The sequence below is a fragment of the Chrysoperla carnea genome, chromosome 3, assembly GCF_905475395.1.
Source record: "Chrysoperla carnea chromosome 3, inChrCarn1.1, whole genome shotgun sequence".
Lineage (NCBI taxonomy): Eukaryota > Metazoa > Arthropoda > Insecta > Neuroptera > Chrysopidae > Chrysoperla > Chrysoperla carnea.
Genome location: NC_058339.1, coordinates 19,512,540 through 19,529,266, shown reverse-complemented (window position 1 = coordinate 19,529,266; position 16,727 = coordinate 19,512,540). Strand labels below are relative to the sequence as shown.

The 16,727-nt window shown below is 27.6% G+C and overlaps 1 protein-coding gene across 2 annotated transcripts in view; it reads left to right on the top strand.

The window, feature by feature from the left end:
- LOC123295398 (UNC93-like protein) overlaps positions 1-16,727 on the top strand; it is a 124,726-nt gene that overhangs the window by 42,648 nt on the left and 65,351 nt on the right. For both annotated transcript variants that reach the window (XM_044876739.1, XM_044876740.1), the window contains exons 2-3: positions 5,923-6,628; positions 9,582-9,813. In XM_044876739.1, the coding sequence (XP_044732674.1) occupies positions 5,926-6,628; positions 9,582-9,813 (935 nt within the window). In that variant the 5' untranslated portion in view covers positions 5,923-5,925. The remainder of the gene's footprint in view (positions 1-5,922; positions 6,629-9,581; positions 9,814-16,727) is intronic.

Below are 16,727 nucleotides of genomic sequence, written 5' to 3'. Positions count from 1 at the left end.
TTGTTTCTATAATAAAAAAAAAATTTCTCTTAAGATTTGTTTTGTTTTTGATTGGTATTTATAAAACACACCAATAGTTTTACCTGTACTGTTATTCAGCCACATCATAGTACGTTCCAGATAGTCCAAAATAATACGGGAAAAAAAGGCAGGAAGCTTGCAAACGCCAGAGCTTTTGAAAGATGGAGTGCATTTGCCAAACGTTATTATAAAATAAAAATTTTTGAAAGTTTTTTGTTTTGTTTTAAATTTCAAAAAGTTTTTTTTATTAAATATGCAGGAAATGTGAGCTTTACTTAAATATATAAAAGAAATTTGTACAATTTCAATAGCAAATGATAAGAACAAAGGTTTTCCAGAAAAATTTTATATGATTTTTTTTTCTTTAATTAATTAGATATAAACATGCAAATTCTTTCTCATTGGGGAAATAACTTTGTATTTCATTTATACTTAACAAACAATTGTTCTTCAATGTTACAAAGATCGACTTTGATGATATATTTACTAATAGTCAATGGTTTTGCTAAGTATAGATCGTACATTATAAATTAGGTAATTTTTAAAAACATTTTCTGTGGATTATATTTAAGTTATCTACAATAATAGCTACGCACAGACAAATTTCTACCGATATTCATAAAAAAATATTATTGAAGTGAAAACTTCTTTAGCGACATTGGGCACTTTTTGGTAGGGAAAAATGTTATGAGTTCGCGTCACCGACATGCTTATAGCAGTATATCTGTAGCTATACAGCTGACGTATTGTGTAACATTAGTGCTGCGTATATAACAAGTACATTGAAATTTATGTAAATACAAATACTATCCACAAATCATATGATTGTTAATTAATTGAATTGCAATTATATTTTGTCATATTCTTGTACAGCCCGTAATATATTTAAATAATAAAAAACCATATAAACATGCATGTAATTGTTGCTCGTAGTGTCAATAGATGTGAAAGCAAGATTAATGTTGATAATTTTAATTCAAATATTATGAGATTTCAAATTTGTATACTAAAAGTTCTAAGTTTTCACTTCTATCGGCATTCCCTATGACTGCCAATTTTTTTTTTAATTTTTCGAATGCAAACAATTTCTACACCTGCCAAAAAAACACAATTGATTATTTAAAAATCAAAGTTATTATTTGAACTTTATTACGTACCTATGCTTGGTCTCACATAACCAATTATATTCATTGCTATTACACCCAAGTTATAATTTTTGACTTGTAAATAATTAATTGTTTTCTCATCAATATTCAAATTTTAATAAAAATATTTATAATTTTTTTTAAACATAAATTATGTAAGGGAAATAGTTAATTATTTACTTCCTATTAAAATCAATAATAATAATAATAATATATTATTTTAATATACAAAAAAGTTTTGTTTGAATCTTTTGCATATTATAATTAAATCTTAAAAAATACCTATTATTTTAAATTAATTAATTTTATTATAATTTTTTTAAATACATCGTTTTCACTTTGATGATAAATTTATAATTAGTTAATAATATTTATGATTGAATATTAATTAAGGTTAATTTTAGTTTATTATTGTTTTGTAATAAATAATAATAAACTATTGGAAGAAAAAAAATTAACTTCAGTTACGTTTCCAGTAGAATCTAAAATTTTAGGTATACGAGCATGATAGTATATAGAATTTCATTTCAATTACTATGTCAGTATCGGTATGAACGCCAGACTGTGTACTGTGAATTGTAACATAGATCCTCTTTTATCTATCCTGTACCATACCACCATTGTAGTGAATGCCATGCATTTCTTCCCGTGTAGGTATTTAAAGCAAAACAGGGTTACTAAAGCTTAAAATTGAACCAATTATATTAAGGTATAAGTTAATAATGCCTTTCCCTGAAGTTTTTACAGCTTTTGATTTATCTTACTTTTAAACTTCTCTTATCTAAGAGTTCAGGGGAGAAAATGAGAAAACTTATTTTAGCCAGAAAGAAAATTAATTTAGGTATTTAAAAAAACTAAGTTATGCAACGGAATTTTAATATAGTTAAAAATATTGTTCTATTGCTCTAGTTGCAACCTCACTGTTAGAAAAAGGGTGGTATGTTAAGACAATATTCTTATGAGGTTGAAGAAAAGTATGTAAATTCTGGCTACTTTTATTTAGGTGAAAAGAGCTTTAAAAACAGGTATACACTTGTGTAAATCGTTTATAGTGTCAATTCATGTTATTATTTAATTTATTTAATTCTTAGTATTGTTTCTTGTTCTAAGGTAGTTAGTTTATGCAGCTCTATTAATATAAAACTTAAAACTGAAATATTTGTAGTTCAAACTATGTAAATTAAATAAGAGTATTTTATTTATAAACACTAAACCACCTTAAATAGTGCTGTTATTTATTATATTATTTGAATAAGAAAGTAGGTATTCAAAAATGATAATAACTAATTGCTTTGCAAGGTTACCATCATACAATCCAAGTATTTTTTACATTCATAGAATGTTTTGCTTAAGGTATTTCCAACACAGACTTGTCGAAAGATCTGACCTATTTTTTGTTTTCATAGACTCAGAATAATGTTAGCTGTCAGATCCTGAAGTTGAAGAATTTATGGTTTAGATCGCGAGATAATCAGGTGCGATTATCTCATTCAAAGCGTGTAAAACTCAATGTACTCCCGGCGATTTTTACGATTAAAAAAAAAATTCTCTCAACAGAATTGAAAAAAATGAAAAGAGTAGCAAACCTATTTTGAAAAAAAAATTAACGCCACGTCGGAAGACGTAGCTTTATGATATAATCGGAAAACATTAGTAACATGGGAGTTTTTTCAAGTATTACAAAATTTTATAATTTGGTGCTCATTCATAAGTGACGTTTCTCCAAAAAAGAGAAAAAGGCAGAAAATATGGAAAATCTGATCATATCTGATAAGCTATTTAGCGTGGTTAAAATTAAGAATAAATTTTACACAGTATAGGTAAAAATTAACTAAAAAAAATTTTCTACAGCATTTGATGTTAGGAATTTATGTTTTAATGGTCATTAAATAAAATTTAAAAAAAACGTACGGATCATGTTAGCTTAAATCGATTTTGTATGGAACTTATTTCGATTTTTGTTCTTTTATACTCTGTAACGGACTGTGCAATTGATTATACCAATTCTAATATCTAGGTACTTACAATTTTATTCAAGGATAAATTGAATAATAGGTAATATCTACTCATCTTTAAAGTCTACAATTCGAATAACTAACTTTGTTAAACAGTTGGGATACGTTATTTTATCAAACAGTTGGGAAATAATTCGGATCAAAGCGCCATATTCTTTTTTTAAATATGAGTATTTTCGCATTTATATTCTTAAATTATTATTTCTTTAGTTTCTTCTTTGACCACTGAAGAAGAAGCGTCGAATCATGTCAAGTCGGATATATGCGAGCTTATCAAATTATCAATTTCATGTATGGAATTTAAAACGATTAAATAAGTAATATGATTTCTTCTGTTTATTTTCAATCACCTTGCCTGAATTTTAGGTTTTATATTAATGGAATTTTTAATATACTTACCCGATAAAATGTTTAAATACATTTATATAAATGGCATAATTATTTTATCAAAGAAGACATTCTTATGATATCATTTTAAAGTATTTTTTAACATATGTTTATGATAAAATTATGAGAAATAAGGGATTTTTTGAAAAAATATTTCGTGTGTATGTCACACAACTTATATACCAGGGTCATTTTCAAAATAAGTCCGCGTCATTTTCAAAATTAGTCATAATTAAAAAACAAAAAACATGATTTTGTGAAAAATAAAATTTTTCACTTGTTTTAGCTATTTTTAAAAGTTGTACAAAGACTTAAGTTGATAGGTTAAATATGAATTCTATATTCAATTGTTTTAAAAGTATCCGTTATTATGTAATAAGGTAAATTTTGTTAAGATTAATTTAGAAAATTAATATTCATTAGTTCAAAATATGAACAATATTTCCCTATAAAGAAAATCATAACAGGTGTCACTCGGTTTTTCACAAAATATATTTAAAGTCTTGAAATAAATGGAATTTTTTGTGTTTATTTCTTCTATAAGTGATTTTCTCTAAATATTTGAGCATCGTTAAATAATATTTCCAAGTTCTAATAGAATACACGCTCAAAATTTGAAACCTAAGTATCAAAAAACTGATAATATCCCTTCAACCAGGCGTGGGCAAACGTGGCTCACAGAAGTCTTTTGGACCCCTAACTTAACATACGAGAAAGACAGTGACAACATGAAATACGAGTCAGACAGAGAGACAACAGTTTTTTTCTACATATCTCATTGAAACTGAGATAAGTAAAAGAGTCGTATACCCGTCCCGTTTTCTCCTCTAGGAGCAATGCGGACTTGGATAAAGAAACATACAATAAAGTTTATGGCACACAATAAAGTTATAACAATGGTAATTTCGACTTAAAATAACTCGCCCATGCCTACCTTAAACAATTCATCCTGTATATTTTTAATTTATATAAATAATAATTATTATTAAATATATTTTATATACTCTTACATATTATAAATATTATAAAATACTAGTTTTATCAGGAAATGGTTAGTGTCCGTAAATACCTTTTTGCTTCTTATAAAAAAAAACCCATACCTAGATGTTGTGTGTTTGTGTGTTTGTGTGTAGGTATTGGTTTCTTGTTGTGTTTGAATACCAATCACAATCATTATTTACTAATTTCAAATAAAATAAGAAAAAGATATTTCTAGAATCAAACTCAACGAACCATAATATTAATTATATTTATATGTATACATTATCTGTAACTAATAATTTTTAAATTATTATTAATTCTTTTAAAGACCATCTTATAACCAACTATAATGATATAGTCTATTAACATTAAGGATTAAAAACTGATAATCATAGTAATTTCTTTCAATAAATTGAAGTATCCATAAATTTATAGTTAGTGTAAAGGTTCGTTTACACTGTTGAGAATATTATCGATGGATGTTTATAAGATGTTATTTAACAATCGAATTTCACAAAAGTTTTCGTTTATTGAATATTTTTATATTAGAAATCATAAATAATAAGGAATTACACCCATTTTTGAAATTAAATTCTATACGCAGTACTAACAAACCAATAAAAAGAACAGAAAATTTTTATTAAATCGATAAGAGCAATAAAAATGCATTTAAATTTAACATTTTCAATTTTCGCGAGTAATATTCTTCATGACACCTCTAGTCTATAATTTATATATACACAGCCGTATGACGTAATAACATGGCGGCTACTATTTGATGATGTTAAAAAACAGATTAAAAACATTTAAAACTTTGAATTCAATTTTAAGATTTATTTTGTTATTTTATTTACTCGCTTTTGTATGTCCGGATGAAATTTTGTAATTTATTTTAAACTAACTTCCTGATGAGCTAGAGACTTGAAATTTGGACCCTAGCTCAGAGGTGGATGATTACATAGCCCTAAAAAACGGAATCTACCATTTTCCGACTGCTTTTTGCCTAAACTATCTCAATAAAGAGTAAAATACTCTATTAGTACCTAGGATAGCATAACTTCAAGCTTCAGCCTGAGATACATAAACTAATATAATTCTGGTGGAAGCGATGAAAAAAAATTAGATTTTGTAAATATATTTAATATACTTCACTGCGATTCCACCAATCGACGACAAAAGGTATCTTACCTTTTAACAAGAAAATTATTCTAAGGAGATCTTTTAGAATAACTTGTTTGTTAAGTTTCTCTTTAAGGAAAAATGGCTTTAAATTAATCCTCAAGAAAGCAAAAGGAATAAAAAATTTACTTTAGATATAAACTTATTTCATATTGGAAACAAAATACTAATGTTTCTTAATTTTATTGTTTCAGAAAATGACAGCTTCAGATAATCCTAAAACAGCTGGTGGTGGAGCTGAAGGTGATAAAGGCGGCGGCACACATCAATCACAACAAGTGTATACAGTATCGGTAACCGGTACCGGATATCATAACGATGGCTTTAAACCTGATAATGATTTAATGAACATTGATAATGACATAATTAAACCATTACCCCAACCAGATCAACAAAGTATTAAAGTGAAATTAACACCTAGTGAAAAATGGCGTATATTAAAAAATATAGCGGCTGTATCAGCTGCATTTATGGTACAATTTACAGCATTTCAGGGTACAGCTAATTTACAATCATCAATTAATTCTAATGAAGGTTTAGGTACAGTGTCATTAAGTGCAATCTATGCAGCATTAGTTGTTAGTTGTATATTTGTACCAACGTTTGTTATAAAACGTTTAACTGTAAAATGGACATTATGTTTATCAATGTTATGTTATGCACCATATATTGGTGCACAATACTATCCAAAATTTTATACATTAGTGCCAGCTGGTGTATTGTTAGGTATTGGTGCTGCACCCATGTGGGCATCAAAAGCAACATATTTAACACAATGTGGTGGTGTATACGCGAAAATTACCGATCAACCTGTTGATGCAATTATTGTGAGGTTTTTCGGCTTCTTCTTCTTGGCATGGCAAACAGCTGAATTATGGGGAAATTTAATTTCATCTTTAGGTAAGTTTTAAATTTTATAAATATTAATTTTTCATTTGATTTAATGAAAAGTGTTTTTAACCCCCGAACTAAAAAAAGGGGTGTTATAAGTTTGACCGTTATGTGTGTGTATCTGTGTGTGGCTGTGGCATCGTGGCGTCTGATATTTCAAGTGTGAGCTTTGGTTTCCGTACCCTAAAAAACTAAAAAATTGGCGATGATCTTCAAAATCGATTTAGTTTGGAAAATGCTTTAAGGAAAAAGGTAATTATAGGAGAGATGGTTCCGTACCCGAAAAATTTGTCGTCACCACCATTATTGTTTTCTGAGATTGTTAAAAAATAGCCACTCTTTGGTAGCGTTTTGACGACATCAAACCTGTTTTCTTTCCTTTTTTTACAGTACGGGAAGAACAATTTCTACTTTTCTTCTTATGAAACTACTCATGCACCCTCCAATAAAATTTAAATGAACTGATAACTAAATAATACAAAAAACGTATAACAAAAATAATGCAAAACGTCATAAAATTTTTGTACTATCATAGTAAAGTTTCATAAGCACGTTAAACATGATTTATGCATAAAAATTTATATTTTTAAAAAAACATCATCGCCATTAATGACTAATACATTTTCGAATTGTTATCAATCACATGAATTTCCGAGAATTATATCACTGACTCATTCAATTTTCTTTTTCCCTAATGACAAAATTTTGTTCGTAGCATTATTATTTTTAAGTCTTAGCTTAGAATACCTTGATTGTATAAAAAGTAAAAATGTCACTATAATGAATTTTACATTCTTTTGACTGAAACCCTAAAATTCAGTGATCTTGTATAGGATTATTTTTCATTTTGTCGTATATTTTTGTTACACTATCATTTTAGGGGATGAGCACATCGTACCATTTTAAAGTACAAAATTTATCGCTTTGTTGAAAAAAAAGAAAATTTCTTGGTTGAAGCGCCGTTGGCCATCTTGCCCTTTCTTAATAGAATTATAATTGTTTTGGTAAAGGTTTAAGGATGTATGAGCATGGTAGAGGGGGCACAAATTTAAAAATAGATATTTTCAATTTTGATGATAAATTTATTTTATTACTCGACGATATAAGACGAAAAGTAAGAATAAAATTTTTCGATATCTGGCTTAATTTTCAAAATATCGAAAATTGAAAATTTTGTTTAATTATTTAGCTTTCGATATTTCGAAAACCAAGACACATATCGAAAAATTTTATTCATATTTTTCGTCTACATTCATGAAGTTATAACAAAATTCATCATCAAAGTTGAAAATAAGATAAAAATAATTTCAACCCTTAATCTACCCTGCTCTTACATCCCTTATATGGACGGTGACACTTAGTTTCTTTCTTTTCTAATTCATTGCTAATATGTTAATTTTCTATTAAAAAGTTTTTTTTTAATTTGTTTTCATTCATTCCAAACGAAAATTATCAAAAACTTCCAAAATATGTCGTTTTTTGAGATTCCTCCATAAGAGCCAATGTTATTTATATCGATTTTTAATGACTTTTTTCTTAAAAATTTGCACGGATACCTAAGCTGAAATTTTAACCACATATTCTTTGAGTAAAAGACTACCTACAAACAAATTTTGAGCCTTTAAATCAAACATTGTTGTCATTCTCATACATCCTTAATAGTTTCATAGTTTTATAGATGCAAAAGTTTTACAACACGGAAAGAGACGTTATGTAAATATTAGAATATTAAAAAATATTGCGCCGTTTATACAAGATGTAGCTGATAGGATAGCATGTTTAAATTTATGTATTAACCATTAATAATAACTTATCTAGTATTATGTCGTGTATTTATAATAGAAATAATTTTTTTTTATAAATTTAACAAGTTGTAACATCCGTTTGTGTAATAATAATAATTTGGAGTTTTATAGTTTCGTGAATTTAATATCCATTAATTAAATCATTAATTTTTCTTTTGTAGTATTGTATTATTTTTAAATTGAACGTTTAATTTTTATTTCATTGAAAAGAGTACATTTTTATATAAACTATTGGCTCTTTACAGGCTTTTATTACTTAGGGGCGAATTTAACAAATCTGACTTCCTGTAAATATTGCCCATATTTGGGACTTAATTCCCAAACACGTTATAGTGAGTCCCTTTATTTATGAGTCTTAACATTCGTACTCTTTGTTCCTAAAACTGAAGACAACTATCTACGATGATCTAAAGCAATATCAAAAAATCTGGACTAATTTCATAATTGAACTTTTTGCAAAGCAGATGCGAATCAGCATCGTAACTAGCGTCCTCGAGAACGTTAAATATTTTAGGAGTTATCAGGCGGTTTGCACATTTTCAATTTTTTCAAAATCTTCCGGCTAATTTTCCCACTCTGCTCTTTTCTTTTCCCATCCGTTTTTAAGGCCAATACTTTTGCCCGACGAATATTAAAATATGCAATAGATTCCCGATTAGGACTTCCGCAATGTCGCCTGAAAGTTGCATCTAGTTTGCATCAAGTTTTAAATTCACCTCTTGGTCCATAAGTTTTTAGTGACGATACTTGCTAAAAATGTGCCAAAGCTTAAATAGAAAGTAGTACTGGTATTATTAACAAACGGTTTTGCTTACGTTGTCCTTGAAATTGTTAATTCCTTCTCCTAAATTCAGTCTCTTCAACCAGTAGCCTAGCTTGTCAATATGGATGAATTCTCCCCTTCGAATTATGAATGCTACCAATAATTATGCTTAAATATCAAAGTAAGTAAACGCTAACCATATCTCGGACCATATCCCATTCGCTACGAATACTATAAAATTTTACGAAATTCAGACACCAGGATTTTAAAAGATAGTTTTAGAAAAACATTAGAATCTACCGAGGACAATTAAAAAGGCGAGATATAGTTGACAATAAGACCATAAAATATTTATTGGTCACTGAGACTAACTTTTTTTTTAAATTTTCCACAGTTTTATCATCGGGAGCACATGGAGGCGGTGGTCATGGAATGAACGTAAGCAAAGCTGTGACAGACGATGCATTGAAATATTGTGGTGCTAATTTTTGTGTCATGGGAAATCATGGCAATGATAATTTAGAAAGGCCGCCAGATGGCGAAATATATGAAATTATGACCATATATTTAATTTGTGTTGGTGTTGCTGTTATTATGGTTGCCTGTCTTGTCGATCCATTATCAAGGTAAGAGAAAATTATATTTTTTTTTAATGGCTGTATTTTTTTTAGTAATTTTTTAACTTAACACGTATTTGTTTTTGAGAGGTAAATACATGAGCACAGTGCTTCTTTCAATAGTTTCTAGCTATTAAAAAAACGATAAATTCCGGGTCTTTCTAGTTTCTTCTTGAAAAGTGTTTGTAATTTTATTTTCCAAAGGCTTGTATATTTTATGATTCCTGTGCCTCACTTCACAGTTTTTAAGTTGCATTGGAGAAGATTTTCCTTACAACTTCTACTTAGCCTTTTTTGTATAATATTTAGTAATCACATTTTACAAATATGTGATTCGTGACTTGGATTATCACGTGTAGTAGCTTCTATGTAAACATCATTTACAAATAATGTTATTCAGGAATTAAAGAAGCGTGTCAATCATGTATTTTACATATGTTTTTCTGTATGAAAACAAATAAAATGATGTTTAATTGTTTATGCATATAATTGGAATTTTCCATATTGGATTTATTCCAATAATTGATATAATTATGGTGAGAAAAATTTAATAATTGAACAAAAAAAAGTACACTATCGGCATTCATACACGTGTACTGTTTGAATTTTTTTATCTGAACAGCATGTGCTTTTATAAAAATTCAATGTATACGTGTCACGGTAAAAGTTTATAATTTAATCTTATTTAAAGGAATAAATAGGATAAAATTTGTAAGAATTAGATAGGTAAATCATTTCCGCGTTTTCAATGCCGCAATATCCGAATCAAACCTTTTCAATGTGACGTCTGTGTGTGTGTGTGTGTACTTATGTGCATGTGTTCGTTCGGATTCTTTCGCCTCAATTATCTCGCGAACCAGTTATGACATTAACACGTGACTGGGCTTATTCAACGTGTAATCGCGTGTAACAACGTGTAACTGATAGAGCTTTCAGCAGAATTAGTTAAGCCGCTTTTTAATGGTAATATAAAAAGTGGAAAAAACTGAATAAACAGAATCTGAAAAGTGGATAAAACACACCATTTATCTATGGAGATAATGATCGTTCCAGCATAAGCTGCAGTACATATTCGAAAAATAATTTATGAAGGCTAACAAGTCCTTTTTTTAATGTTTTTTCACCCTCTGGGAAGTTAGTCGTGTGGACTACAGGAGTCGTACTCACACGACTTCAGTACCACATCGACTATGTCCTGCCAATTTATTATTTATAGTAAATGAACAACTACATTATGAATTTTTACTGCATCATATATATTTATATTATTTGCTATATAAATTAATATCATATATTATTTATTATATGACATGACGTGATTAAATGTAATATTTTAATAGGTGTGCATCATTAATATATCATTAAAGATTGATAACGAATTAACAAGCACATTTTTAATAAACGGTACAAAATTATTAAAATAATAAGTAAGAAAAACCCATTGAAAGTAAACGGTACCCTTTTTTATAACTTTTTATCCTTTTTTTTTTTAACTTTGCCTTGTGAGCAAGAATGCAATGAAATTTTTAATTCAGCTTTTCGTCATAGACATAGAGAATGGACTACACAATATCCACATAAAACTGACCACTTTCTAGAAAAAGGGAAAGCGATCATACAGCCAACATTTGTCTTTTTTACGAAATAACGATCAATTTGACGTATAATCGCTCAGTTTCTATCACCCGATTTTACTCGTATTTTTACTTTACATCTTGGATAGGGAACACTCAATTTATTTTTTCTGGTATAATTATTTTGCGTGTTCTTTCAAAATTTTCCTTTCGTCAATAAATATTCTCTCTTCAAGAACCAAATAAGCTTGCTGAACTAAGCTTGAGTTCAGCCTTGGAAGATAGAGCATATTTCGCACGAAGTATGGCAAGGTAAAAAGGTATAAAAGAAGTCTTCGATTTCTATTCTCTTAGCTCATCAAAAAGATCAAAGACCAATTCGGCCTGGTTTTGAGCTTCGATTTGCATTTGACTTTTGTTCTAGTATTGGCTTTCGGTCACTTAGCTTTCTTCACTCGCAAGCTCATAGCACTAAGTGTAGGCTTGCAAGCTTATAAGGCTGAGATTATTAAACAGAGAATACTTTTTTTTTTAATATTTATACCGTATGTAAATTTTGCCTTACTACTTGAAATAATATAAGTGCTTGCTTCTTTTATAGAATTTTCTAACGTTCTAGAGTTTTTGAGATAAGAAAATATATGCACATCGAACAAACCCCGAAAATGCATAATGCAGCTGTGATAATTCAAGGAAATTACTTCCAAATGTATCAAAATAAAAGTTTATTAAAATTTAATGTAATTCCATATAATTTTTATTTTTAATCCGTTAAATTTGCAAATAATAGAGTGTCCCACCTTTACACTTTTCATAAAATTTTGAAATGGAAATGACAAATTCGAACTTAACTATCAATCAAGGTTTTTCAAACTTTGTTAGGTCGACACCGACATTTCAAATTTGATTAACATTCATAAACATAGATGTATACAGATTGCATTGCAAAGAAGTTTTCTTTGCAATTGCGACACCATATCAAAGTTTTTTCTTTTTTATCATTTAAATATATAGTGATTAATCAACTATGAGATTATAATCGATTGATTTTTTTCTTTTAATATTCAATTTCAAATCAAAAATCAAACATTTGCAGAATATATAATTTTTATTTTAAAAGAATTACTCAATTCAGTTTTTTTTTTCACTTCTCTTAAAATTTTTTTGAACATATGGAACTGGTTTTTTATGTTGATCTAAATACTGTATGAATTTTATAAACATAATAACTACCTATTTCTAGTTTTATCCAGTTTAAACTGAATATTTCTCATTTACTACGTATCTATATTAATTTTTTATTAAATAAATTACTAATTATGTTTTTTTTTAATATCCTGTAACATAAAAAGTTTCTTTTGTTGTTGTATTTAACTGAATCATATGTAAATTAATATTTATTCATTAATCATTGATCAATTAAAACATATTGATTTAAAAAAATGCATGGAATTTTGTATCAATAAACGTTATTGTAAGTCGCAAAATAATTATTCCATGGATGGGTAGTGGTAATTGACATTTTCCTTTTGACTCTCATATCAGGAGTCTCTACTTATTGCGGCTAATAACTAAAAGGCTTTAAACACTTCTCTATATTTCAAAAAATTGCGTTTAAAGTCTTTTACATTTTAAGATTATTAACCGCAACAATTGTTGGCTACTGATATCTAGTATAAAAAATATCCTTCAAAATTATATTATTCTATTTTTTGAGTTATTTGAACACGAAAATCGATTCTGCTATAGTCTGAAATAAACGCTAGCATTAAGATCTTATAAATATGTTACTTATTTTAGAATACACCATAAAAAACTAATTAGTTAAAAATAATAAACAGTAAAACCAAACAGTTTCAGTTTATATTTTATGCAAGCGGGTTTTTTGTGAAAAAGTTTTCAAAACAGTATACCTACTCAATAATAACTGCCCGTTCGAGATCCAATAGTAAATTTTATCTTTTCAGTTCATATTTTATGCAAGCGAGTTTTTTTTTTTGTAAAATTTTTTTATTTTTTATTTTGAAACAAGTTTTCAAAACAGTTTTAAAAAATATATGTAAAAAAATCTTATTGACCTCAGCAATTTTTTTTATTAATTATTTTTAAACTATGCTTATAGATATTATACTTAATCTTGCAATAATACTCATGTTATATGATTAAAGCAAGCACTTCCAAAAAAGAAAAAAAATTGTTGAAATCTGGGCCAGAAAAGTTTTTCAGTCATTAAATATATTTTATTTTTATATTTTAAGAATATAACAGCGGAAAAGAAATTGTGCAAATAATTTGCGTATTTATTGAAAAATTCCATATATTTAGAGGAAAAAACGTATAAAAAAACAAACAAAACTCTCGTATTCCGGCACACTGGTCGAGTGTTCGTCTTTGATTTAGTTACATATCACTTAAGTAGGCGTTAATTTGCAAATTAATGAAAAACGTGCAACAGTTACAAAATAATTTCTTTTGGAGGTGCTAACTTCATATTGAAATTCTCATTTGCAAATAAAATTAACATAATAATAATAAAATAATTTATAAGAATACTTCTGCTGACTTGCTACTTAGTGTAGCCAGTTTATTATGTCAAGTTCCTTGTTCCGTAATTTAATATTTTTTTATTTACCTATTTCACGCACTCCCAGTCTATAACAAAAAACAAAAATAATTATTTACTGATCAGCTAATATTAGCTCAAACAGTTCCGGCCTTTGAAGCAATATGCGTAATTTGACTTGACGTCGCAGCAACTCAGGAACTGAAGAATAATTAAAAACTTAATTGCAATTTTAACATATTTAGATAATTTATATTAATGAAAGTAGGTATACTTAATGTCACAAAAAATGCTCTTTTTAAATATAATATTATATGTAATCTGATGCATTTTTTGTGCAATTGAGTATACATTCAAATGACGACCAATCTTCAATCCATACATTGTAAATAAATAACTCTTTGCTAGGTAGTTTTAATAAAAGAATTACTTGATAAAACATAAGGCACATAATTTGTTAGAAAATTTTACCTCTGTGCTGTTCCATGCTGTACTTTATTATCAACATTTTACCTTTAAAAGTAGATGGAAAGTGCTATTACAACAATTTAGTGCTATTGAAAACTTTAAAATTTTAAATAAAATACTAAACAAAAATGAAACGATAAAATTTTAATTTTGACCTACAATTATCAGAAATTATAACGGTTAACAGGTCAGTCATAATATATTTTATTTATTTACATTAGCAAAAAAATATATTCAGTTTGAATACAAAATTTATTTATTAAATAAAAATATTATTTGTATGTGTGAAAAAATATTTTTATGTTAAATAATAATTAGTTGTATTGTTAAATGAATTTCATAGAATTCAACATTTGTGTTTAATTAATAATTAAAACAATTTATTATAACTCTACACTTTTATTTGAATTTTGATTCATTGTAAATATCCGAGTAGAAATCATATGAATACTAGTAGTTACTCACTGGCTTCGCTGCTGGAAAATTTCAACTTTAAAAACAAAGATTATTACGTTGTAGACTTCACTTCCTTTCTTTCGCCACTTTCTTATGTTTGCTTACAATTATATAGTTTTATTCTTTTTGAGACGGAACCCTAAATTTTTCTAAAATTAAAGTACTATGATTTTCTAATATTAAGTTCTTACTTACATTTTTACCAAGTCGTTGTTCGTTTTGTGATATTCCCACAGGAACCTATCATTTTTCCAGGAGAAAAGTTAGTTTTTCCATTTGAGGTTTGGCTATAGTAGTTGTGTACACAGATAGAACAGAGGTCAGATATATGCTGTCGAAACGGTTAAGTTGAAAATTGTTATACAGATTGTATATTGCATATAAATAACAGTTATGATTGTCAGTCAGCTAAGTGTTAGAACAGGGTTGGTCAGTCAGCCTTCATTTATGAACAATAAATACATCAGATTCATTTATGATTTCCGTGGTATTTAAATGAATTTATTAAAGCTGAAAATTGTTATACAGCTTATAACGGTTGTTTGACTTCTAGTAAGTAAACTTTGGTCATCTTTATAGTTGCTATCTTATATCTTTCGAGAAACTAAGGAATGAACAAAGGTACCTAACTAGTATCCTACTAAAAGAATAAAAAGAAATAAATTTTCACTATTGAAGTAGATATATGTAAAGTGTCGATAAAGTTTGTTCAAGTTAGCAGATAAAACCGAATGAAATCATAAGTAATCACACTTACTTGAACAACTATTATTCATTTTTAGTAAAAAAACAACAGCATGGTAAATGTGATTAGTAATACAACATAAATATATAATATTTATTATCAATTCTATGTATTATTTTATTTACAAATTACTTTCCATAGTCACACAGGGAGTATAAAAGTATAGGTACGTATTACGTACACTGTAAAAAAAAATTAGTATACTCATAAACTATTTGAGAGAAAAGAAATATTACAAAACAAGTGTATCTATAATTTACAAAATACAATTTATTTTTAGAAATGTATGCAATAAAAATTTTATTTGCATTGATCTAAAGAAGAGTAAGTACTGAAATAGCAATTATGCCAATTCACCTACAAATAAAATTTTTGCTATATGTTGGTTTTTTGTTGTATAATAAAGGACTTGGTTTCTGTGAAGGCAAGTTCACTATAACTTGTATATTTCTGTCTTTCTGTAAAAATGTTAATAAAAATAGATACCAGCGAAGCGGGTTGGTACAGTTTCTGAGATATCGCAAAATTTGGATCAATTTTAGTCCGTAACTCGAAAAATATTCGACCAGTCAACAAGTGCACCCGATTTTTGTACTTTTTGGTCAAAATTACCTTATAAACTGAGTATTATCTGGAGATAAAAAAATTTTTTCGATTTTTTGCAATTTTTTTAAGGGGTATCCTTTTGAAAAAATCAAGAAAAATGCAAAAAAAAATTTTGTTTTGGAATTTGATGACACTCGGTGGATGGGGTTATTTTGATCCAGTATAAAAATCAGGTTAATTTAATGATTGGACCTATAGAAAGTTACAATATCAGCGAGTATCATGGGCAAGACGTAATTCTCAAAAAAGTTAGAAAAATTATAAATCCATAAAATTGAGGGCTATAATGTGATAATCTTTGTTTTAAAAAGGAGAAACTGCCCAGCAAGGTGTGCGGGTATCTGCTAGTTTTTAGATAAAATTGGTAGTAATTTCACAAACTGCTATTGTATTTTTACTAAGCCATTATGCGTTACTAAACCATCTAAACCATTATTATATTTACATTTTCCTAAAAAAAGAAATAGAAACATAGAAAAATAACCAAATAATTTTTGACAGTGTATACATT